General features: G+C 57.6%; 1 protein-coding gene across 10 annotated transcripts in view; it reads right to left on the bottom strand.

The window, feature by feature from the left end:
• The window catches only part of KCNJ12 (potassium inwardly rectifying channel subfamily J member 12), a 53,210-nt gene that overhangs the window by 2,612 nt on the left and 26,293 nt on the right, over positions 1–24,305 (bottom strand). For 2 of the 10 annotated variants that reach the window (XM_036836051.1, XM_036836054.1), the window contains exon 3: positions 16,005–17,366. In XM_036836051.1, the coding sequence (XP_036691946.1) occupies positions 16,021–17,304 (1,284 nt within the window). In that variant the 5' untranslated portion in view covers positions 17,305–17,366 and the 3' untranslated portion in view covers positions 16,005–16,020. Of the gene's footprint in view, positions 1–12; positions 1,187–1,553; positions 8,886–15,172; positions 17,367–20,474; positions 20,631–24,305 lie in introns of those variants that run through there. The other 8 variants (XR_005017724.1, XR_005017725.1, XR_005017726.1 and 5 more) reach the window with 8 other exon arrangements.

The raw sequence follows: 24,305 nt of genomic DNA, 5'->3' as shown, positions 1-24,305 counted from the left end.
CTCCAGCCACAGATCTAAGCATCTATTAAACAGGAGCTAACCAGGGCCACAGCCAAACACAGAAGCTGCCACACAGTAGGTGCTCAATAAAGAACCGTTGAATTAATGGAGCTGCTCCTAAGTGGGGTCCGAGTAAGGGATCTGACACATCTCACTGCCCTTTATTGACTGAAAATGTCAGCCCGCTAACGAGGTCTAGGTAGATTAATTATAGAATTTAACACATTTATGTTAAAAGGCTTTGCAAAGAGTGTCTTGATAAAGAACACACAACACCTGTCACGTTCATCATCCTAAAGATCGACTCATGTGCATTGTAGCCACTTAATAAAAAGCTAGCATTTACTAGATGTTAATTATTAGCAGGTGACAGCCGGAAGCAATGTTCTACACATGCATATCTACTCACGTGCTAGAGCATGGATACAACCATCTCTCTGGATGCAGCAAAAGACACACAACATGAGTTGCCAGCTTATTTCTAGAAGTTCATGATCACATGGTGGGGGCACGGGAAGAAGAGGAAAAAACTTTAAACTATGGTCCTTTATTCTTAGAGACCTCAGTCCCCCAGCCACAGGGACATGCTTCGTTGAAATAATGGCTAATGTAGGTAAAAATGAAAGAGGAACTTTGACTTACCCAGGAAAGTCCAAATCAGATGTTTTCCAGTTTGAAAGCATGTGAAGCAGGTGTTTTCAGAGTAGGTGTGCATCTGGGACCAGGGTGGGTGTCCACCAGCATGGAGGAGATAGGCCCAGGGCAGGGGGGACATAGGGCTGCTCTCCCAGTGGCCTGCAATGGACGCCAGCGTCCCCAAGACTTCACTGAGACCCCAGCCACCCGCATGGAGTAAACCCCTCAAGGCAGGCTCTTCAGATGCGGCTCTCAAGACAGCACCAGGCCGTGTCTGCACCCTCCAGGGCCCTTCGAGGAGCTGCAGCTGAAGGAGCTCATGCTGCCTCCCTGCCCCTCCCCACACGGGTCCTGCACCCCATCCCCACAGCCTTTGCTTCTCTCTGCGGAACAAGCTCCCTCTCGCCCACGGGTCTCTTCCAAGGCAGCGATGCTGGGAAGTCTGGTACTCAGACCCAGAAGGAACCAGCAGGGAGGTTCTGTGGAGGCATCACTGATGATCTCCCCAGATTGAAAACGCTCACTTGGGAGAAAAGGGAACTCCTGTGCACTGTTGGTGGAAGTGTAAATTGGTGAAGCCACTGTGGAAAACAGTAGGAAGGTACCTTAAAAAATTAGAAATAGACCTACCACATGACCCAGCAATCCCACTTCTGGGTATGTATCCAAAGGAAATGAAATCAGTATCTCAAAGAGATATCTGTGCCCCATGTTCATGGCCGCGTTACTCGCAAAAGCCAAGATACGGAAACAACCTGTGTCCATCGATGGATGAGTGGATAAAGAAAACGTGAGATATGTATATATACATATATATAGAAATATAATGAAATACTCAGCCGCCCGAGAGGAAGATTTTCCTTTACGCTTCTAGATTCTTCTGGTTGGTATAAGAATTAAATTGACATGAGGCAGACTAACAAGAGAAAATCAAACAAACTTTAATAACATGTATCCATGGGAGAGACCCAGGGAAACTGAGTAACTCGCCAATGGCCAAACCTTCACCTTAAATACCATCTTCAGCTTAAGACCATAGAGGATGTTGGGTAGGGATTTGGGGCTTCAAAGGGAACGCAGACAGTTCACCCGGTGACAGACATGCAGATGTTTGGTAAATCGCCGTTTCCTGGGCCCTGCAGAGAAAGTGGGACGCAGACTGGACACTGGTCTCCAGGCTCTGCTGAGTTTCCCCACCACACATAACCCACGTTCTTTGCAGATTTCTCTGGTGACAGCTCTGTTCCAGGAACAGACCCTTTATCTAAATTCTACAGGCAGCTAAGAGGGAGGTAAAAAAAAAAAAAAAAAAACACTTCCTGAGTCTTCTGTTTCTTAAAATAATCAGCCTAAATGAATCCTCATGCCAGAGAGACACATTCTGGGATGACAGATTTTGCTCCCCTCCACAGTCAAGGAGCTCAGGCCCCCTGGCTGGCAGTGCTCCTCACAAATGTACATTTCTAGCCCCAGCACCTCCATTCCCAGGTCCCTTTATCTGAAGCCTCGGACAGGGGTCTTCTCCAGGCGCCTCTGTGAGGCCTCCTTCGGGGAGGAGGGGAAACCTTGAAGGCACTTTCCCCACTCTGACTTGGTACCCAGGACGTTTCCACTCCGAGCCCACCCCCTCACACCTACCCTCAGCCTTGGGTCCGTAGAACCGACAGAGCCTTTTGCTGAGCTCCCCCCTGCAGTAAGACGACCCCCACGCGGCTCTGCTCTACCTAGCCCTCAACAGGCGCACCACTTCCTGGGGGAAAATGGAACAGCTGTAGATGCTTGCGTCGTTCATCACAGTAAGTGATTAAAGCTTTAGCGCTTCCATTTGTGGCTTGTGGCTTTAATCACTTACACCTAACAGCTCAGCTCCCTCTCAGCTGAGCTCCGGACGCCCCGGACTTGCCCTTGTGCCTGTAGCCAGAGAAAGCAGTCAGTTCGCAAGGGCTCGTGTGATGAGATTAGGCCCACTGGGGTCTTATCCCTCCAAAGGTCATTGATCAGGAACTTTAGTGACATCCGCAAAATCCCTTCGCTCTGTAAAATGACATAATCACAGAAGCGGCAGCGGGGCAACCACGCTGGGAGGCAAACCTCTCCGTGTTGCCAGCTATCCACGGAGGCCGCTGTGCACGGCCTGCTGGGCCTTCAGCAGCCTCCTTATCCTGTGCCCCAGCCCTCAGACTACCCGGGGACATACTTGCTCACGGCATGATTAGGACGACCAGAACAACCAAGGAAAGATTCTGAGCAGTGTTGAATTTACGGGCTTGGCCAGCGGCCGTGCTGCAGGGACCACACAGCTGGGTGGTCCCCTGGTCCAGCAGCACCCCCACGAGAGCCCCGGTCCCCTACAAACATCAGATGACCTAGGGCACCACTCATCTACTGAACTGAGAGTTTAGTGCCTGGAACCCTCAGCAGGACAAGATCATTTGTGGGCCATAATTTTATACAACTATACCACATGCTTCTCTGTACAGATCAACACTTTCATACCCTATCTGCCCTGTTCGGGCCGTATAGATCGACCTCATGTTGTACATCGGAGGTGCCAGTATGACAACTGTCCTGTTATGACGATTTACATCCAAACCACGTGTAGGTGATCATGCCAGTAAGAGTCTTCCTACTCAGGTGAGCGTCTTTCTCTAGAGGCAGGGGTGGCATGAAGGAAAATTTACGGGTCAAATCCATACACATTGTAATATTACTATGTACCGCCAAATGGCTCCTCAAAAAATAGCACTCATATGTACTCAAAATAGCGTAGAAGTATATATATTTACCCATGGTTTGACCACCCCTGGATATTGCTGACCTTCTCAGTTGTTACCCATCAGACAGGTAACGAGAAGTGCAAGTAGCTTTAGTTTACATTTTCCAGGTTAGTAATCGTTTCGTCATTGTCCAGTTGGGAAAACAGAAACCGTACCAGTTAGTCTAACAGAGACCAGGGCACGTAGGGAGCTGGGGAAGCACGCAGCGGGGACCCGAGACAAGAAAGGCCACACTCGGGGAGCTGGCGCCGCCCGCGAGGCCGCAGAAACAAAGGACAGGGCTCGGGCTCGCAGAGGCCATGCCCTTGGGGAAGGGCCGTCACCTGGCAGAGCCGGGACGCAGACCTTGGAGAAGGTCCTGCCCAGGCGAAAGGTGGGATTACAGAGGTTCTCGAAGAAAACATAGGAGTGCGTCTTCTTTCTGTTACAGCATCTGTGAATTTGGTGTCAGAAAAGCGTTCTCCAATGGGACCCCAAAAAATGCAATAACCATAAAGTAAAAGATTGCTAAATTGGACTTTGTTAAGATTAAGAACTTTAGGTAAAAACAATAGACACAAACGGGAACGATGCATTTGCAATGCATTTATCCCATAGAGGATTCATACCCAGAACGTCTAAAGAACTGCTACAAATCAATTTTCTTTTTAAAGAGAGCCCAATTAAAAATAATCAAAAGTTTGAACAAGCCCTTCAGAAAAGATGATATCCAAATGGCTTAGAAGCCTCGGACAGCCAATCCTACAACATTACTGTTCAGGAAATTCAAATGAATATGTCATACACAGCACACACATCAGAATGACTAAAATTAAACAGACTAAATAAAATATTTTAAAACTGGCAAGATAAGCATCGCTGATGGGAGTGTAAATTAGTACAGCAACTTTGGAAAACTGCTTGGCAGTATTTATACAGCTGAGCATACATACGTACCCCCTCTGACACAGCCCGACAGAGACTATGGCTTATGTCCAAGAAAAGACGTGCAAGTACGCAAAAGCTAGAAAAATTAATTAAAAATTTTATGCCAGTAATCGAACAGACACATATATTTTGATGTATTCAAACAATAGTGCATAGCAATGATGAAATGAGTGATTCCTGCACGAAATAATATGGATGAGTTTCACAGACATAACCTTGAGTGGAAAAGCTAGATATAAAAAAGTACCTAATGTGTGTTTGCATTGCTTGGAGGTCGAGAAACTGGCAAAGCCCAATAGAGAATGCAAGTGTGGCTAGCTTTGGGACAGGGTGAGGTTCATTAAGAGGGCACGGAGTGCCTTCCTTTACCTGAAGCACCGTATTGTCTGCTCGTTGTTCTAGCTTGAGTCCTCCTGTTTGTTTCTTAACTCTTCACATTCATCAGTATTCCAGCAGACTTTATTGACTCTAAGCTAATTGTAACGGGAATACTTCTGTTTCGTAATTTCCGTGTTCAAAGAGAAACATGCTTGATCTTATTCGTATGATAAGATCAGCCTATCCCTACTTATTCCAAAGTCGTAAAAACTTAAGGATGCATTTATAATTGCAAATTACATTAGAGATGACGGGGGTGGGGGGGAGGCGGTGGAGGGGTGAGAGGTCACCTGTAAATACTGATGAGTACCTGTCTAATTGTTGCCAGCAATTGGATGAAGAGACCACATTGCTGGGGGGTCGTCAATTGTAACGAGCTCAGATACACTTTGATTCCTTATCTTCCAAAAGTCGTTCTTTCTGAACAGCCAACTTATTTCTGTGAATGCAGAATTTAGTAAGTAATGCAATATAAAGGAAAAAGAATAAGCTTAAAGTTGGTAATCTCAGTAGGATATTCATTCTGGGTTGTTCTTTATTCTATCCAATATAACCCCATTGGACCATCCATAAAGTTAATACTGAGTGGATATTTGTTGATTTTCCACCCTGCTCTGAAGAACAGCTGCGTCGTCTGATATCTCATTGCTGAGAAAGAGCACAAACGCTGAGCGCTATAAATACTGACGACTCGGCACGTCCATTAAGGGTAGGTGGCTGTGCGCAGCTCCTGGAGTTAATTAACCAAGTGCTCAAGAAACCCTTGACTTTACTGTCCACAGACCAAGCAACACCATCTAGTGACTAATGATTTCCTGCCCTCTGCTGGTTCCAGTAGATATATTCCAGGAAAAAGGCTTCAGGGTAGAATTTTTCTGGATGTTTCCTCTTAAACACAAAACAAGCACAAATAAAATAAAAATATGACAATTCTTGATGTATATCCTTAGTCAAATATTCAAAGAGCAGAAAGCATTCTGATGCCATACGAGATGTCAGATCTACCCTGTTTTGCCCTTCACATCATTCGAAGCCATCAAAACGTTTCACCCAGAATCCAAGGCTCCCAGTTAACAGTCAGCTTATAATGGCGCCTCTTGTGGGAGTGGCTTTCTCGGGCCCCGTGCCCCACACAGGGCCTCGTCCCCAGAGGCCCCAGTAGAGGAACTCTATTCAAAGGCAGAAAAAAAAAAAAGAGGAAAAAAATGCTGTCTGCCCCTCTGTTCCACTGGCTGTGCGTCTCTCTCTGTCTCTACATGTGTGTGTGTATGACTCTATGTACAGATGTGTGTGTACGTGTCTACCTGTCCGTCTGTTTTACTGTCTGTCTGTCTGCCTCACTTGTCTGTTAGTCCACCTGTATCTCTCGATCCATATTCCTGCCCGTCTGTCTCTATGTGTCGTCCATCTGTCTTTCTGTCTGTCCTTTTGTTAATATATCTGTTTATGTGTCCGTCCTTCTGATGCTATCTCTTGGTCCATCTATCAGGCTGTATGTTTTTTGTTCTGTCACTTTACCTATCTGCCTCTGTGTCTGCTTTTTCTGTCTGTCTGTCTGTCTGTCTATCTATGTACATATCTATCTATCTTTTTTCCTCACTGAGCTGTCCCGTGTGTGTGTGCAATGCATACACTGATAAAAACCTGTTCTTTGCTGGGCAGGACACGTGGACCCAAAACCTCTCCTCGTCGGGCCATCCCTCCAGATCCAGGTGCTGCCTGTTCTCTGAGCCCAAATCCGCCCAGTTCTGCCCCCAACACTCAGTTACTGGCCCACCTGCTCCCACAGGCAACCCCTAGCCTGACTTCTATCCCCACAGAGTCATGTCTATCCTAGAACTCGAGCACGTCTCCATTTGTGACTGTGAGGCCCCTTCACGTTGGTGCACGCATCAGGGGCTGCTCTTTTGCACTACTGTGTAATACGACGTACACTGTTGTGTGTGTGTTTAGGGCGTGTATGTGTTTGTGTACATCTTAGGTGTGTGTGCACGTGTATGTGTGGGTCTGTATGTGCTTATGTGTGTGTGATGGAAGGAGGCCGCACCACCCTTTCAAACACTTTCCAGCTGGCCAGTAGGTTCACAAAACAACGTTGCTGGTGTCTGCAGGAGCAGCTCCCATCTGGGCCCCGGGCATCCCAAACCATACTTGCCATACATGCTGCGGATCCCTCCCCACGGAGCCCGCAGGCAGCAAGGAGAGGCAAGAGGCCTCAGCAGTTGCCATTGCTGTGCACGGCTGAGTAGGTTGGGAATGGCACCCTGGGGTTGTACAGTACACAGCCTCGGGCCCTGCCCTGGCCCAGAGCTGTGGTCGCCAAGCTCCAGCTCACTTTCTGCACTGGGCCTCACTAGGGAATCGGAACAGCCCCAGGCCTCAGCACTGAAGCAGCATCGATCCGGGAAGGGAAAGGAAGAGCCCTTCAGCGTGCGGGCCTGACCCAGGGCCTCAGAGAGCCTCATTCCTCATGTGTCGGAAACTGAGGTTTCAGGGAGGATCTGGGGCCGGCAGGTCACCCCGAGAGGATGGTGCCAGGATCCAGGCAACTGGTGTGCTCCTTTTGGTGCAGCCAAACTCTCTGCCTGTTGGAGGAGCCTTCATGCAGCACCCCCAGTGGACCCATCAGGGTCAGGGAGCCCAGGTCACCCAGACCCAAAGCCCAGGGGACTCTAAAGTTTTGTGCAGGTAGAGAAGGGCGAGGGGGCCCAGGGGACCAGAGAGGAGATAACTGCAATCATCCAAGTCAGTGAGGACAGTGGCCTGGAACGGGTGGTGGCAGCGGGATGGAGAAACGTATTGGGGCTGAAAACAAATTTTAAAAATTTAAAGGTCAGGGTATTGCACTAGAGTGGGAGGTGAGGGAGAGAAAGGGTGCATCAGAAACGAGGTGCAGAGGTCTGGCTTGAGCACTGAGAGGCCGGCCCGCTCCTTCCTCTCCGTGAGCCTCAGTTTCCTCATCTGTAAAGCGTTGTTGACATTCTAAGTTCTAACCATCCTTGTCAGCCACTCATCACTGAGTTCTCCCATGTGTATGTGCTATGGATATGTTGATAAACTTCTGCTTGTTTTTCCCTTGTTCATCTGTCTTTTGTCAGTCCACTTTGCAGGGTACCAGCTGAAGGACCTAGGAGGATAGACGGGAAAACAATCTTTTTCCTCTCCTACATCAGAGAGGGGCTACCTCGGCTCGACACCTCTGTAGGGAACGCCGGCCACCTAAACTCACACCCGGAATGGGTTATAACCGTGTGAGAGAGCCAGAGCAGGGGGTCAACACACAAACCTCTGGGGCTCCTTCCCCCCAGGCAGAAAAACAGCAGTTCTCAAGGTGAGGCCCCCATAACTGCTTAACATCACCTGGGAACTTGTTAGAAATGCACATTTGGGGACTGCCACCGGCCAGATGAATCAGAACTCATGGTGCTGTGAGTTTAAAGAAGCCCTCTGGGAGGTTCTGATGTAGCCCACGGCCTGTTTCTGTATGGCCCTTTAGCTAAGAATGGTTTTTGCATTTTTTTAATGATTGTGGGTTGGGGGCAGAATCAAAGGAAGAGTCATAGTTTGCGCCATGTGAAAAATATATGAAATTCGGATGTCAGTGTCCATAAATGAGGTTTTATTTGAACACAGTAACTAATAACTAACGGGTTTGCTTTCATGCTACAACAGAGCCACGCCGCTTCCAGAGACCTCACGGCCACAAAGCCTACGGTATTTATTCTCGGGCCTCTGTCAGCAAAGTTCCCCTGTCCTGCCTGACAGCAGCAAGCCTGTCTCCAAACCACTGGGCCTGCAGGGCCTGAACCCGGGCCCGCACGCCCACCAGGGCTCAGGGGAAAACCCGGGGGCATATGTACTGGGACGAGAAACATGTCCATCTCCGTGTTGCTCACCTCAAATGGAAATTTGCCGTCCTCTTCGTTTATGGATGGAGGCGATTCTGCTGCCTGCAGAATGGGGGTGTTTCTTCGTCAGTGACTTTCTGGGACCCCCGACAGTGAGGCTGTGCTCACCACCAGGAAGCTGGCATCAGCGGTTAGTGAGGAAATGTGGTTATTAATATCCCACAAATTTTTTCGTTTGTATTTTGGTAACTGCTTTGCACGAGGATGGGTTTCCTCTGCAACCAGAGGTATTTCATTTTGTGCATTTCAAAATGTTATTCTGAGAAGAAGACCACAACATAGAAAAATTTTAAAGTCTGCAGGCAGTGGCTCCCTGGCACCTCACAGCCTGGGCTGACACGGAGGAGGCCTCCTGGACCCTCCCACCCCGGCCAGCCCTGCGGCAAGGCCCCCGGCCCCTCGCAGGACAGGCCAAGAACAAATACGGACATCTTACTTCCTGCGGTTCTTTCACATCTTGCGGGAGCAGCCAAAGCTGAGCCCCTACGGGGTGCCAGGCACCGGCTGTTCTGGGTGCTGGGGCTCCGTCGTGAATAAGATAGAACCAAAGCTCCCGCTCCGGAGAGGCTGACTTTCCAGGAGGAGGAGGGCAATGCAGCAAGGCTGCCAGGGAGGCCTGAGGGAAGCTGGGTGCTGGGGAAGGAGGCCGGGCCCTGCGTGGGGTCCACGGGCCCTGGGTGGCCTTCCCTGCCCCAGCCAAGCGGCTCCTTTTGCTTCTTCCTGAGCTCTCCTACTCCAGGGCCTTTGCTAGTGCTGGTCTCTCTCTCTCTCTCTGGGAAGCTCCTCCCCACATACCTGGCAAACCTCTACCCACCCTTCAGATCTCAGAGGAAATGTCACTTCCCTGGAGGACCCCCCCGCCTTGGTCCCTGCAACAAGGCCTCCCCTTGCTTTACCCATGGCACCCTTTCGTGTCCCTCACTCAGGGACCGCACTGCATCGCTACTGCTGCAGCAGGCGTGGCTTGTGCGCCACCTGAACCCCTTTACCGGGATGAGCCGGGCGCCCAGGTGCTGTGTCATTTGCTAATGGCTCTCAGCTGCCCCCTCCCTGGAGAACCATTCTGGGCCAACAGGAGCCACCTTGGCCCGAAGTGGCTGAGAGGCTGGACCTCCCCGCTCGGCAGGGTGGCAGTAGCCAGAGGCTGGTTGCCAAGGGTACAAAAGCCCAGCCCCCGCCGGCAAGTGGGACAGCTCACATTCCCGAGCCCAGGGTCAGGCCAGCTGGCCGTCAGCTGGACCCACCTGGGCCCTTCAGCTCCTCTCCTGCTTCTGCTGCTTCCCTGCCCCCAACCCCCCAGTGAATCACGCGCACACGAATCCCTGTTGCAGGCTCTACTTCTGGGGACTCACATGTTGAACGCCTGTCCCCTGAGCCCCTAGACTGACGTCAGGGGCTGGGCCTGCCCTGCTTCCTCCCAGAGTGCCAATGCCTGCCTGGCACACAGTGGCAAATCGTAAACACTTGTTGAAGGAATGGGTGGAGCTCCCATTTCTCACGTAGGGAAACTGAGGCCCAGAGATGGTCGGTCATGAGCATTTAGGAGGCAGAAGGCCTTCGAGACCCCAGTCCAGGCTTGGGTAAGGACGGCCCGCTTCTGTGCTTTCTCGGCAGCACTGAGAGGGAAGAAAGTAGGGCCCAGAGCCCTCGCTGGGCTCAAATCCCCTGTAGCACCAAGCTCTCCACCCTTCCTGCCCCAGGCCGAGCTGCTCTCTCCTCAGCGTGGCTGGTGGCCGGGCTCTGGCCCAGCTGGGTCAGTGGGAAGGTGAAGGGGGGCTGCAGGCTGGTGAGGCCTGAAGACACTTCTCTGGGTGGTGAAGCCCACAGGGCCTGCCCTCCATCCACCCACCATCCGTTAGACGAATACACAGGGAGCACATCCTAGCCCGGCTCTTGGCACTGGGCACCCAGGAGTGGACGAGAGACACGGCCATCCCTGCCCTTGGGGAGCCTCTGCACGGGGGCCGGGAAGGGTGGGAGGCGGGTCTGGGGGAAGAGGGATCCAGGCAGAGGGACCAGCCCTTGCAAAGGTCCTGGGGTAGGGGCAAAACGTGCTCTCAAGGAGCTAAAGCGAGGCAGGGTGCCTGGAGCAGGGGAGGGGGCAGGATGGGCAGATTCCAGGGCTGGAGAAACAGCGGGGACTCTAGTTCCAGTGTGGAAGGAAGACAGGGAGGGTTTCAGGCAGCGGGGTCAAAAGGCCTAATTCTCGTTTTGAGACCCCTCTGGTCCTGGGTGGAGGGTGGGCTGTGGGGGGATGGGGGTGTCCTTCGAGGCCCCACCGCTCTGACCTTGGCCCCTTGACACTGAAGAGAAGCCCACTTCCGACGTCCTCCCAAGTCGCAGGAGGTGGACCTGGGGATAAACCGGGGCAGACCCTCTGGCCAGGTTATCCCTCCGGCCCGGGAGGGCGGAGGCATCTGGGTCAAAGGAGCAGACGTGAAGTCCGTGAAGTCCGCAGCGGGGGCTGGGGGCTTGAGGCCTAGCCCTGACCCCAGCTCAGACAACTACCCTCCCATTGCTCTTGGGCAAGTCCCTCACTGACCCTGAACCGACTTCCTCCGGAACAGGAAGCCCGGGCCCTGGTCCTGATTCCCCGCCCACCCCACGTGTACCGGTTTTCAGGCGGATTCTCTCATCCTCAGGGAGGCAGGAAAGAGCAGAGGCAACCAGTGGTGACGGCCACACACAGAGGGGGTCCTGGCTGCGTCGCCCCTACCCGAAGACCTGTGTTCAGACAGGAGGGCACGGGTCCAAAGCACTCGCTGCACGAAGCGCTTCTCTCCTCCATTCTTTTCAACAAGTCTGGGAGCTGGCCGTTGTGAGGAACACCCTTTTCCACTGATGGAGAGACTGAGGCCGGAGGAGAAAGGAAGCCACTACTCCAGATCACTGAGCAAGCGCGTGGCCTGGCGTCTGACCCGGGGTCTCAGCCAGGACGGGCCCCGAGGGACTCCTGAGCTCCGGCTGGGGCCAGGTCCTCCTGCCCAGAGGCCGGACCTGTCAGTGCTGTGGAAATAGCTCTCAGGGGAGCGGGGGAGGCCACAACTGCCTTAGACTCCGGTATTGGGGTCGCAGGGAAAGCTTCAGGGCCAGGGGAGGAAAGCCCCCACTCCACATAAAGCCAACCATCTCCAGGTCCAACTCATGGGACATCTGCCAGGAAGTCCTCGCAACCACCCCAGCCCCTCCCATCACCCGGCTTCTTATCCTGTGGTCTGGAATGTCATCTGGACCCCACGGCATGAGGGCCCCGGTCCTTCACTGACACAGAGGAGGTCTCCACTCAGGGAATGTTTGGGCAAAGGGAAGGACTCTCTCCCTGGGGGCTACTTCCAGAAGCCACCGGAGCCCTCGGGGCGACGACGCTCTCCTTTGCCCGGAACGGGCTGTGCACGTGCACGCTGCTCTCCGCGACGGCGGCACCTGCCTGCCCTCCGGCCCCATCGCCCCAGCCTCAACCACCCCAGCGCCCGCACGCCACCCGGCTTCCTGTCCGCCGGTGAGAAGCAGGGCTGCCTCGAGCTGGGGGCCCAGACCGCGCCAGCCCTGCCTTCATCAAACCCTTGCAGAAGAAAGGAAAGGGGAGCACGGGCCCGCGGAGGGCAAGGCAGGGGCGCGAGTCCAGGCAAGGCGGGCGGTCTGGCACACTCGGGCCGCGTGGAGAGGACGGTGGTGGCGGGGGGCGGGAGGGTGAGGGCATGTGCGACGGCCTGAAAAGCACGCGGGGGTCCTCGAGGAGGCCAGTTCTGTCCTCTCTCCCCTCCCCCACCGGCCTCTGGGGAGCCCCCCCAGCCCAGGACACGGCCGGGGGGGGTGAAGGCAGCACGAGCACCAGCACCCGCCGCGCCAGGCGGGGCCTTTCAAACACACGTCTGCACGCAGTGGCACTCCGAGAGATCAAAATGGTTTAATGCGGTGTAGTCTTGTGGCCTACGTCTTTAGATACTGCTGTGTATTGAAAATAACATGAAAATTCTCCAGTTTCACCATTTAAAATAGATTTGACATCGATTTGACCTGTGCAGGGGCCTCGTTCCCGCCAGGCCCCCTGCCCCCGCCAGGACCCTAGGGTGGCACAGCACCAGCAGGTACGGGGGGGCAGGGGGCGCCGTGCTCTGAGACACTCGCCCGTCTCGACACACGACCTCCGGGACCCGGGCGGGTCCGCGAACGCACACACGCCACCCCCAGCAGGCAGGCACAGCCCTGCTGACGGAGCCCGGCACACACACGGACGTGCGTTCGTGGACAAATGCACACGGGCCTCCTACATGGAACTGCGTGCAAACGCTCACCTTTGGAGGCCAAGTCCTCACATACACGTGTAGCTGTCACCTTGTGCCCGGGTACACAGAAGCCTCACCCTGTCACACGTGCTCCACGCCTGCCCACGTGGACAGAATCGGGGCAGAGGGCTGGTGGGACCACGGCCGGTGTCCGTCCTGAGTACTGTGTGCCCAGCCCCACAGCCTGGTGAACATTTAAACCAACGCCTGCGTATACAACGAGCACACAAACAGACCTCTGGGTAGATACACACATAACTGTGTGAGCCTGTGTGCGTTTACACACATGTGTACATCACGTATAGACACCATCAGCCCAGGTTCACACACGTACGGAGCTCGTCGCGGGCACACATCTGCACAGCACTCCCACGTACACTCGGGCACTTACAGGAAAAGCCATGACTGCACACGTTTTACCGGCACGCGGATGAGATGATTCCACACGGGAATTCACGCCTCGGTGCTCACACACGTATCTTGTCCCCAGGCCCCGCCCCACGCAAGCAGCTCAGCGTCTCAGGGCGGACGGCGCCTCAGCCAGCTCCAGCCTCTGCACCACTGGGTCCAGGCTGTCGAGGAACTTCCCGGAAATACCACTGCCGGGGGCGGCGGGCTCAGGAGCAGGTTTGTACACCCACCCGCTCAGCACACAGGCCACACGTAGCATACACGCGTGCTCGGCGCGCACACACCACACGGCACAGCGCACACTCACCGGGTTCGCACGTTGCACGCCCCACACACGGGCACACGCACCCCAGGGACCACGTGAGCCTGCCTCCGCACACACGGCTCCCCCCGTCCGCCCTCCTGCTTCAAGGGCACTGAAGAGGGAGGCTATTTTGGTCTTCAGCACAAGCAATAAATAAATAAATAAATAAATAAATAAATAAATAAATAAACGAACACAGAGGAGGCAAAAAGAGGGCAGCGGAGTTTGAAAACGCAGCATCTGCCTTTGGTGAGAGATGAAAGGCAGCTCGGGGAGGCCCTCCTGCAGGGTCTGCGGCCTGAGCCGTCCAGCGTGGGCCTGGGAGGGGGACAGGCCCGAGAGGAGGCGCCCCGGGCCACCCGAGACAGCTAGGGCCTTGGGGGACCCAGGGCCCCCGGGGCTCTGCCCTGGTGGGGTGAGTGGAGGGCTGGCCCAACAGGACCATGTGCCAGCCCCGAGCGACCAGGGCCAGCTGCCACCCCCCTGGCAACCACAGGGACTCCACATCACCGCCCAGGACTAAGGCTGAGGAGGCAGGGGCTCAGGCCAGGAAGGGCAGAGGCCCGTCCAGCAGATCCTGAGAGGAACGAGGCCTCTGCCTGCCTGGGGCTGACCCTTCCGACTCTTCCTGACCGGAAGTTAGGGTGGCGTCTGAGGCCCGGGCAGGGCTTTCTGGGTGGGAATACACAGCCCGGACCCGGACCCTGCACGGCCCCTGACTTCAGGGCCAGGCCTCCCGCTGTTGCAGGGGCTGGAGGAGGGGAGAGGCAGAAGCCCCCACTGCAGCCCCCGGCCCCTCCTTGCCCCTCGCCCATCTGCACTCGGCCTCTGTCTCCTAACTTGGGCCGGAGCCCTGGCATCTCCGGGTGGTGAGCTGGCCCGTGGCGGCCTGGATAGGCAGGCTGGGGCTCTCTAATGACTGACCGGCTTGGTCATTTGTGAGGACAGCGCTCTCAGCAGTCCTGGGAGGGGCCCAGGCTCCGCCCTGACAGCTGTTTCCTTCGCCAGGAACGAGCCTGCGTTGGGCAGCTCTTGGGCTGGCAGAGGCAAGAGCCAGTGACAAATCAGGGGGCCCGAGCCGCTCCCTGACCGAGGTGCCCAGACGTGGGTGCTGACCAGCCCACGGCTCTCCTAGGACGTTCCTGTGCGTTCGGCACCAGGGCACAGCCTGGCTGGGCCCCACCCAGGCTCACCTCTGCTGCCCACCTTGGCGGGATGGGTGCCGGCTCGGCCTGGCCTCCGCAGACAGAGGGCCATGGTGGAGCCGGGGGCAGCAGGGAGGATGGGTGAGTCCAATAAAAACAGTGACAACTGGAGCCAGACCCCCCAGGGTCTCTAAGGCACGACTCATGCTGGGGCCCCGCGGGGACGGGCTGAAACACATCCTTGGAGTCGGGGAAGCTGGCCCCCCTTCCCGTGGAGCTATCCACCCCTACGTTCCCCAGCTGGCCCTCTCCGGGGAAGGGGGTGGAGGCCACGGGGCAGAAAAGGAGGGAGAATCTGGCGGGCTGGGGTCGTGGAGGGTGGGTGGGGCTGGGTGGGGGGGGAGCAGACCTTCCTCCGCAGGCAGGTCCCATCCCGGCCCTGAGATGCACCTCAAAGGAGGTACAGAGTCAAACTTAAAAAGCTCAGACTGGATCCTTCCCGGCCCTGACTCCCACCCCAGAGACACTGAAAAGCTTTTGTTATGATCATTAACAAGGTCTTGGTTTTACCATCACAAAGGAAATCCAGTTCACCCCGTGAGCACAGAGCACAACGGGGTGGGGAGGCGGGGTTGACCTCCGTGCTCGCCCTCAGGCCACGTGCCCGGCCTTCACGGAAGAGAGGCCAGCCCAGCCTCGGGAACCTTCTGGAAACCCCACCCAGCTACTTGCATCCTGGCAGACTAATGGAATTCTAATTGTCCTTTCCCACCCCCCTCAAATTATAAAACTTTTTTTCAATCACGTGTTAATTTTTTTTTGTAAACAGTCTTAAACTAAGGTTGAGAAAGCCAAAACCCGGTGTTTCTCCCCGAGTTAAAAACCAGCGAGGTGCACTGCAGCCTGCGGGCCTTCGCCCACAGAGGCCGGGCAGCTGGTGAGCCGTTTCTGGAGAGGCTGTGGCTCCCCCCTGAGGCAGAAGCCCCCAGCTCCTGTGGCCCGGCCACCTCCCCCCCCCTCCCCTGGAGGCCACCTCCCCGCCCCCAGGCCTGCTCTGGCCTCAGAGGCCACTCAGGCCACCCACTCTCCCACCAACATCCCCAGGCCGCTGTGAAGAAATGTAAAACATCTAAAACGCTACTGAGTCTGCAATCAGGGCCCAAGCCCATTCCGCTCTGGCCCGGGGCCCTCGCGGGACTCGGGGCCTTTCCCCGGCGGGGCGGATGCTGCACCTTGGCCGCTGGCGGCTCAGATCTCGGACTCCCGTCTGTAGGGCCGCTGATCGAGGGCGGTGCCGGCCTGGGGTCTGTCAAAGTCGCGCCTGGCCTGGGGGCCGTGGCCGTCCTGCTCTCCGTCCGCCTCGTCCTCCTCGTCGCGGCTCAGGAAGGCCAGCTCGTTCTCGTAGCAGAAGGAGTTGGCGCTGGGCAGCAGGAACTTGTTCTCCACCAGGTCCTTGGCGCTGCAGCGGGGCGTGGACGGCACCTCATATGTCTTGTGGAAGTGCGAGTAGTCGATCTTGTACTGGTTCTTCTCCTCGAAGAGGACAGGCTCGAAGCGGTGGCCCCACAGGATCTCGTTGGCCAGGTAGGAGCTGCGGGCCTGTGTGGTCATGGCCGTAGCCTCCACCATGCCCTCCAGGATGACCACAATCTCAAAGTCGTCCGTCTCCAGGTCCTGCCGGCTGATGCCAAACAGCGGGCTGGCCTCGTCGATCTCGTGCAGGATGGTGATGGGCGACACCAGGAAGATGCGGTCCAGGCCCTTGTCGAAGCCGACGTCGATGTCGATCTGGTCCAGCGGGATGTACTCGCCCTCCTCCGTGACCCGGGGCTTGATGAGCTGGGCCCGCACGTGGGCCTCCACGATGTGGCTCTTGCGCAGGTTGCCCACGCGCCACATGAGGCAGAGCTTGCCGTCGCGCAGCGCCACTACCGCGTTGTGGCTGAACAGCAACGTCTGCGCGCGCTTCTTGGGCCGCGCCATCTTGGCCATGATGGCGCCGATCATGAAGGAGTCGATGATGCAGCCCACGATGGACTGTGCCACCACCATGAACACGGCCACCGGGCACTCCTCGGTCACGCAGCGCAGCCCGTAGCCGATGGTGGTCTGCGTCTCAATGGAGAAGAGGAAGGCCGCCATGAAGCCGTGCACCTGCAGCACGCAGGGCGTGCGGCCGCGGCCCTCGGCCGGCTCCAGGTCCCCGTGGGCCACGGCGATGACCCAGAAGATGACGCCGAACAGCAGCCAGGAGGCAAGGAAGGCCAGCGAGAAGATGAGCAGCATGTAGCGCCAGCGGATGTCCACGCAGGTGGTGAACATGTCGGCCAGGTAGCGCTGCGACTTCTCGTCCATGTTGGCGAACTCGATGTTGCACTGGCCGTTCTTCTTGACGAAGCGGTTCCGGCACCTGCGCCGAGTGTGCACCTTGCCATTGCCGAAGCCGTTGGCGCCCGACATGGTGACCAGGTGCAGCCCGTCCTCCTCGGACGACACGATGCTGTAGGGGTTGGCACGGCCAGATGCGGTCATCCCGGGGGCGGGGGCGGTGGGACCCCAGCTCGCCCCCGGGCCGGCTCCAGGCGGGACAGCTCCTGCAACAGAGGGGACAGCGGGCTGGCAGTGAGGCCGGCAGCCGCCACCCCGCCTGCGCCTCCGCCCCGACCCGGCCTCACCCACAAGCAGCTCCTGGCCCTCCCTTCCACCCCGGCCAGCTCCTCGGCCACCTCCACTCTCCCGGCTGCTCCAGACGAGAAGCCTGGGTTCTTCCTCAGTCTCCCTTTCTCCCACCAAGGGCTCTGCTTGCAAAGATATTCAGGATCCAGCCCCTTCTTCTACCTCCCGGCCTGGGCCCCTGGCATCACCCGCCGAGAGCAGCATGCTGGCCACCTCGCCAGCCTCCCCACTCCCACCCCGGTGCCAGTGCCCATGGCGGCCACCAGGAGTCAGTCCATCCTCCGCTGGGGCCCCTCAGATCTCACCTCCAGTCTCGCCCTTGCTCGCCCCCAGGCCCACCTGGACACCCTCCCCCCAGGCCCTGGCTTCTATGCCACAACGGTGTCTCAGGGCCTCCCTGCACCTGGGAAAACTGTGCACCCCACCCAGGACCCCACGGTAATCCCACTGCACCGACCTCTGACCTCATAGCGGTAGTAACAACAACAGCAATGGCTCGCTGGGGCTGCACCCACCGTCCCAGCGCGAGACCGTGAGTCCCTGGGCGCAGGGGGCTTGCTGTTTGTTCACTGCTGTCTCACCCCCAGGGCCTAGACCTGGGCATGACAGACACCTCAAGCCGGGCCCCACCCATCCTCCTGAGGCTCACGCTCTCCCCGCAGGTGCCCACTCTCGCTGCCCATGTGCTATGCTCGTGGCCACCCCATCACCAGACGTGGCTAGGAGGCGGCCCACGAGTCAGCACCCAGGGGGCTCACTGACTACGGACCTCAGCCCAGGGGCCTCCGCCACCCCGCCTTCCTCAGCGCTAAACAAGAGCAGGTGGGGAGCACTCGGAAGACCCCTGTCCTCAGCCCACTCGGCAGAGCACCGGGCTGGCACACACACTCACACACGGGGCGGTCCCAGGGCACGCTCCACGACACCGCTTCCCGGTCTCACGGCTGGGGGCAGGCACCCAGGCCCCAGACGCGCAGGCCGGTGGCCACCCCTCCCCCGGTGCCCCGCTGGCTCTGGGCTGGCCTGTCAGTGCCCGGCTGAGGCATCTGCAGACCGGAGACCCCGACACCACTTGGCCCCGCGGGCACTGAGGCCGTCTGGCCGTCCGCGTCGGGTGCCCCGCGGGAATGGCGTGGCAGGGCGCTGAAGAGGTGGGCCTGCGCCCCCTACGGATGGACCCCACGCCCCCCGACCCCCACCAGTGGCACGACGAGGTCAGAGTGCTCACGTGTGATGCGACGCCGAGGCCCCACAGAAGGTCCAGGGCGGCCCGGCCAGGAGAGAGGAGGCGGCGGCACTGGGACCCGCCCTGGTCTGTGGGACGGGGTGACCTCTGACCTCCGTTCCAAACACTCACGGCCAGCCAGGCTGCAGACCCCTCCCAGGGTGTGTCACTGGGTCCCCGGGTCTGGCAGGCACAGGGCGCTCCCTGCTGCCTGGCCCAGCTTACCCACCCACAGGGACGGCAGGCCAGACGTGTCAGCAAACGCTCCTGTGCCACCCTCTCAGAAGCCCAGGAGGCAGCTACCGTGGCTACTTCGACCCTCTGGACGGCGGCTCGGAGAGGTCAAGCGGCTTCCGCAAAGCCACACAACCACGAGGCAGGAGAGCTGGGCTCAGGGCCACTGCTGTCTAACACAAGGTCTCCCACCGCGGGGACCCCAGGCTCTGCGGCGGCCTCCGCTCAGGCTGCCATCCTTCCCCCACGGCTGCTCCAGCCGACAGCCTCCCGCTGGGTCTGAGGCGCTGAGGCCTCAGGCCGTAGTGGTGGACACGGCCCCTGCCTGGTCCAGGAGCCGGTGGGGGTGGGAACCCCGTAGACTGTGCCAGGAGGACAGCCCAGCCCTAGACTCCTGGGCCTTCCAGGGGGAGGTGGCCAGGCCTGGGGCACACAGATGCCAGCAGCAGGCCACCAGATCGCCGGGGGCAGGTCTGTGTGGCCGGGAGGCCTTGAGGGACGTCCAGCGGGTCCTGGCTGCTCCAGGTGGGGCTCTGAGCAGCTCGAGGCCTGCGGGGGACAGAATCGCAAGACTCAAAGGCCAGAGGAGCCCAGCCTGGCACACTGCTCCCAGCAGCTGGGCAGCTCGCAGACAGGTGGGCGTGCCACAGTGACCACTCGCACCTCTGCCCGGGCTGGGCGCCGGGGCCGCACCCAGCCTGTGCTGCACGGTCCTGGGAACCCCTCTTGTACTGGTCTTCCTCCTAAAGCCACAGCGGAAATCAACAGGTCACATTCGCAGCCACTCCCCCACTTCTCAGAGCTGGAAACTGGTACTCGGAGCAAAGTCACCTGGGCGAAGTCCCCTGAAGCCAAGGAGCAGAGACACAGCGGGCGGCTCCGTGTGCACGCGTGTGTGCATACGTATGCGTGCATGAGATGCCAAGGGTGGGGGGGGTACCTCGCGGGCGCTTGGTGAACACACCACCACAGAGGAAGGCCGAGAAGAGGAGCCACAGTAGCAGCACCGGCACCACAAACCCGCCAAACGTCCAGGGACCCTCCACACACCCAAGGCAAGAAGGCTACAGGGCTCTGTGGTCTTTAAGGGCTCGGTTTAAGAAATGTGGGGGACTTCCCTGGCGGTCCAGTGGTTAGGGCTCTGCGCTTCCACTGCAGGGGGCCCGGGTGTGATCCCTGGTCGGGGAACTAAGATCCCGCAAGCCGTGTAGCGTGACCAAAAAAAAGAAAGAGAGAAAAAGAAATGACGGACAAGATTCTCAACCAGCAACGTGCGGTCCCATGTGGCTCCTGCTCAACGGGCGTATACAGTTAGATCAGATAGAGAGGAAATTAGATCTGCTTTGCTGGAAGAGGCTTTAGCAAGCAAGGAGGCCGGCTCCCCATTTTATAGATGGGAAAACTGAGGCTGAGACTTGTCCCAGGTCACAAAACACCTTGTGGGTCAGGATGAGATAGATGGTAAAGACAATAATTAAGACTATGTTGGTCGGACGCCCAGGTTGGCCAGTGGGGGTCCCAGGCGTTGCTGGGAGGGAAAGGGGAGAGAGGCACTAGGGTCCCCTACCTGAGCCAGCCTAGGCAACTTCAGCACTGGAGACTGGGAGTGAGGCAGGCCCAGCAGGCTGGACACAGAGACTCCGAGGGGAGAAGGAGCTGTCCCGAGCCCGGCGTCTCCAGGGCCCGCGTCCCTGCCCCGCCGACCACAGCGCTTGTGCACACAGCCTCCCGGCACCCGGCAGGCTTGGCGCACCAGCAGGGCCTGGGCTGGGAGCTTTTAGGGAGGCAGCTAACACATGACCTGCGGGCCAAGAGTCATCGCGAAGTGCCCCCGGATGGAGCAGGACACCCCATGCCAGGTCCCCCAAGGCTCTGGGCCTCAGGTTTCAGCAACGTCCGGAGGAGACCAGGGCAAGGCCAAGAAAGCACTGGCTAGTCGGATCAATGGAGGGGGCACCGAGGAGGAGCTCAATGTCCCCCTCCCTCGGGGGGCCTCCCAGGTGGCAGGACCCCTTCATAGGGATGAATGAGCAGAGTAACCGGTGTTTATCAAGTGCTTAGCACCTGCCAGGCACTGAGAGCTCAAGTAGCTCACGCAATCCCTTATTATGACTTTCTGGATGAGGAAACTGAAGCTCAGAAACCTTGAGTCACTTACCCAGGGTCACACAGCCTTTCAGGAGTGAGCTCCTAGTCTGGGGGGTAGGAGAGAACTCAACCCCCCATTCCCCTAGGCCCCAAGGCCAGACTGTGGACATGACACTGTATTCCAAGCCTCAGTCCTCAGGGTCCCTGCAATGCCACGTGGTGATAAGACACAAATAACCCCAATCTGAGCACATGAAAGCAGAGGTAAGACCCTCACCAGCACCCCTGATCTGTGGCCATTCAGGCCCTGCTTGGAACATCCAGGGACAGGGCACTCACTACCTCATGGTCAAGTCCTTCCAAGTCCATGGTCTCTCGGAAGAATCCTTAAAAATCACCTGTTTCAGGGAAAGCCAGCGTGCAGCCGCTTACACCACCTCCCCAGCCCGTGCCCAAGGCAGACGTACTGATCCCTCACAGGGCGTTTCCTCACTGCACCCTGTGGTGGCCTCGGCATCCTTATCCAGCCACTACCCAGCAGACTTAGCACGAGAGCTTGCAAAATCCAATCCTTCATCTGCAGGCGGGAAGACGGAGGCTCCGAAAAGGGCGCCCTTGCTCAGTCGCACAGGAAGTGAGGGGCACGGGCCAGGCCTGGAGGTGCTCTGCAGCGAGACCGGGCAGCTCAGGAAGTGAGGGGCGCGGGCCAGGCCTGGAGGTGCTCTGCAGCGAGGCCGGGCAGCTCCGGGGCGGCAGGCTCCAAGGACTGCGGCGCAGAGGCGGGGGGGCACTCCCGGTGGGGAGGGGAGAACAGGCTGGCCCCTCAGGGTCCAGTGAGGAGGCTGAGGCCGGCTGGGGAGAGCCAAGAGCTGGCCTGGACACGAGGTGGAGGGTTAGGGGGCCGACACGTCCGTTCTCACGCTCTGGGGAGACAACGGCCATCTCCTGTGCCCGCCCACCTTTCCCAGACACATTCCCTCCCCCTCCCCCAAACATTCAGCCGGCCTCGGTCACCCACGGCCTGCAAACGTTTGGGGTCAACACTGTGCAGGCCTTCTGGGCCAGGCCCCTGCGAGGCCCCTGGGAGGCCTGAGGAGAGACATGTCGCGTTGTGCTGGGGATGGGAATGGCCGGTGCTTGGCTGGCCCCGGGCCCTCACCACTTCGAGGCCCACCTGCCCGGTTTCCAACCACCAACACCAGTCTTTCCACCCGAAAGCTTGCTCTGCCCATGCACCGGCATGCCAGGGAGTTAATGCCCCAGGAGCAGCTCCCTACCACAACGGGCACATTCGGGGCACCTGCTCTACTCGGCCTCCCAAGGCCCCTCAGCTCCTGGGCCCTCCTCACAGGCCTCGGGGGCGCCTCCACAGCGCAGACTCCTGAACCTGAGCTCCCCGGCCGTGTCCCACAGCACCACGTGGCCGGCATGCTTCTCCTCTTCCCCAAAGCTTCCTCCCCCTTCCCTCCACTCCTCCCCCCGAGTCTCCTTCTTTCTCCCTCCCCCTTCTCCCCCTCCCCCTCCTCCTCCACCCCTAGGGGGTCACTGGGCAGTCCAACCACCTCCCCAGTTACCCCAGCCACAAGCAAGTCCACTCCCTTCCCAGGTCCTGTGTATTTTATCTCCGGAATGATCAAAGCTGCCCGCCCACTCCTCGCCCACAGACACGTCCTGTGCAGGCCACTCCTATCTACACAGCAAGAGGCTCCTGAGGGTTTTCCCGTGGTGAGCCTTGCCCCGTGCGGGCCAACCTCCAAGTCACAGCTAATGGGAATGCTGGAAATCCTCCCATCAGTCAGGAATCAGCAGAAGCCCCCCGCTTTCATGAAGCCCTTTTACATTCTCTGGCCCTGGGCTTCTCCTGTTAGGACCAGAAGCTACTTTCCACCTTGTGTGAGAGTTGGCCTTGCCTGGGCCCCATCTCTGGCCAACCTCAGAGGTCCAGAGAGGCCGGTGCAGGCCTGGCACAGTGGGGCCACCCAGGAAATGCTCACTGTTCAGACAAAGACGAGGGATTAAGCTGCTGAACAGAGGGATGGATGAGGAGGTGGAAGAATCAATGAATGGGGAGACAGTTACATGTACAGGTGGGTGGTCAAGCGTGTGGATGGATAAACAGGGCTGACGGACGGGGATGGATGGATAGAGGGTGAGTAGAGGGATGGTTCGTTTAGGTGGGTGAAAAATGGTTAGATGAGTTGGGCGAGTGGATTAGTGAATGGATGAATAGATGGATGGATGAGTGGATGGATGGATGGATGGATGGATGAGTGGATGGATGGATGGATGGATGGATGGATGGATGAGTGGATGGATGGATGGACGGATTGAGTGGATGGATGGATGGATGGATGGTTGGACGGACGGATGGGTGAGTGAATGGACGGATTAGTGGATGGATGGATGGATATATAGATTGAGTGGACGGATGGAAGGGTGGGTGGATGGACAGATGAATAGATGGATGGATTGAGCGGATGGATGGATGGATGGATGGATGGATGGACGGACAGACGGGTGAGTGAATCGACAGATGAGTGGATGGATGGATGGATGGATGGATAGATTGAGTGGATGGATGGATGGGTGGGTGGATGGACAGATGAATAGATGGATGGATTGAGTGGATGGATGGATGGATGGATGGATGGATGGATGGATGGACGGACGGACGGACGGGTGAGTGAATGGACGGATGAGTGGATGGATGGATGGATGGATAGACTGAGTGGACGGATGGATGGGTGGGTGGATGGACAGATGAATAGATGGATGGATTGAGTGGATGGATGGATGGATGGAGGGATGGGTGGAGGGACGGACGGGTGAGTGAATGGACGGATGAGTGGATGGATGGATGGATGGATAGACTGAGTGGACGGATGGATGGGTGGGTGGACGGACAGATGAATAGATGGATGGATTGAGCGGATGGATGGACGGACGGACGGGTGAGTGAATGGACGGATGAGTGGATGGATGGATGGATGGATAGACTGAGTGGACGGATGGATGGGTGGGTGGACGGACAGATGAATAGATGGATGGGTAGGTGGGTGGCTGCATGGCTGGGGGGATGAATGGATGGAAAGATGGCTGGCTGGGTTGGGTGGGTGGGTGGGTGGGTGGATAGTTAGATGGATGGGGGGATGTGTGGAACTAATGGATGGATAATGGGTGAGTGAGAGGTCAAACGGGCGGGTGGATGGGTAGGTGGGTAGGTGGACACAGAGATGAGTGGGTGGGAGGGGGCACAGATGAGCGTCCGGCTGGACGGAAGACTGCGTGGACAGGTGCATATCCGCGACCT

This window comes from Balaenoptera musculus, chromosome 20 (genome assembly GCF_009873245.2).
Source record: "Balaenoptera musculus isolate JJ_BM4_2016_0621 chromosome 20, mBalMus1.pri.v3, whole genome shotgun sequence".
Classification (NCBI taxonomy): Eukaryota; Metazoa; Chordata; class Mammalia; order Artiodactyla; family Balaenopteridae; genus Balaenoptera; species Balaenoptera musculus.
Note: the sequence above shows the minus strand (reverse complement) of the source record. Positions and strands in the feature narration are given on the sequence as shown.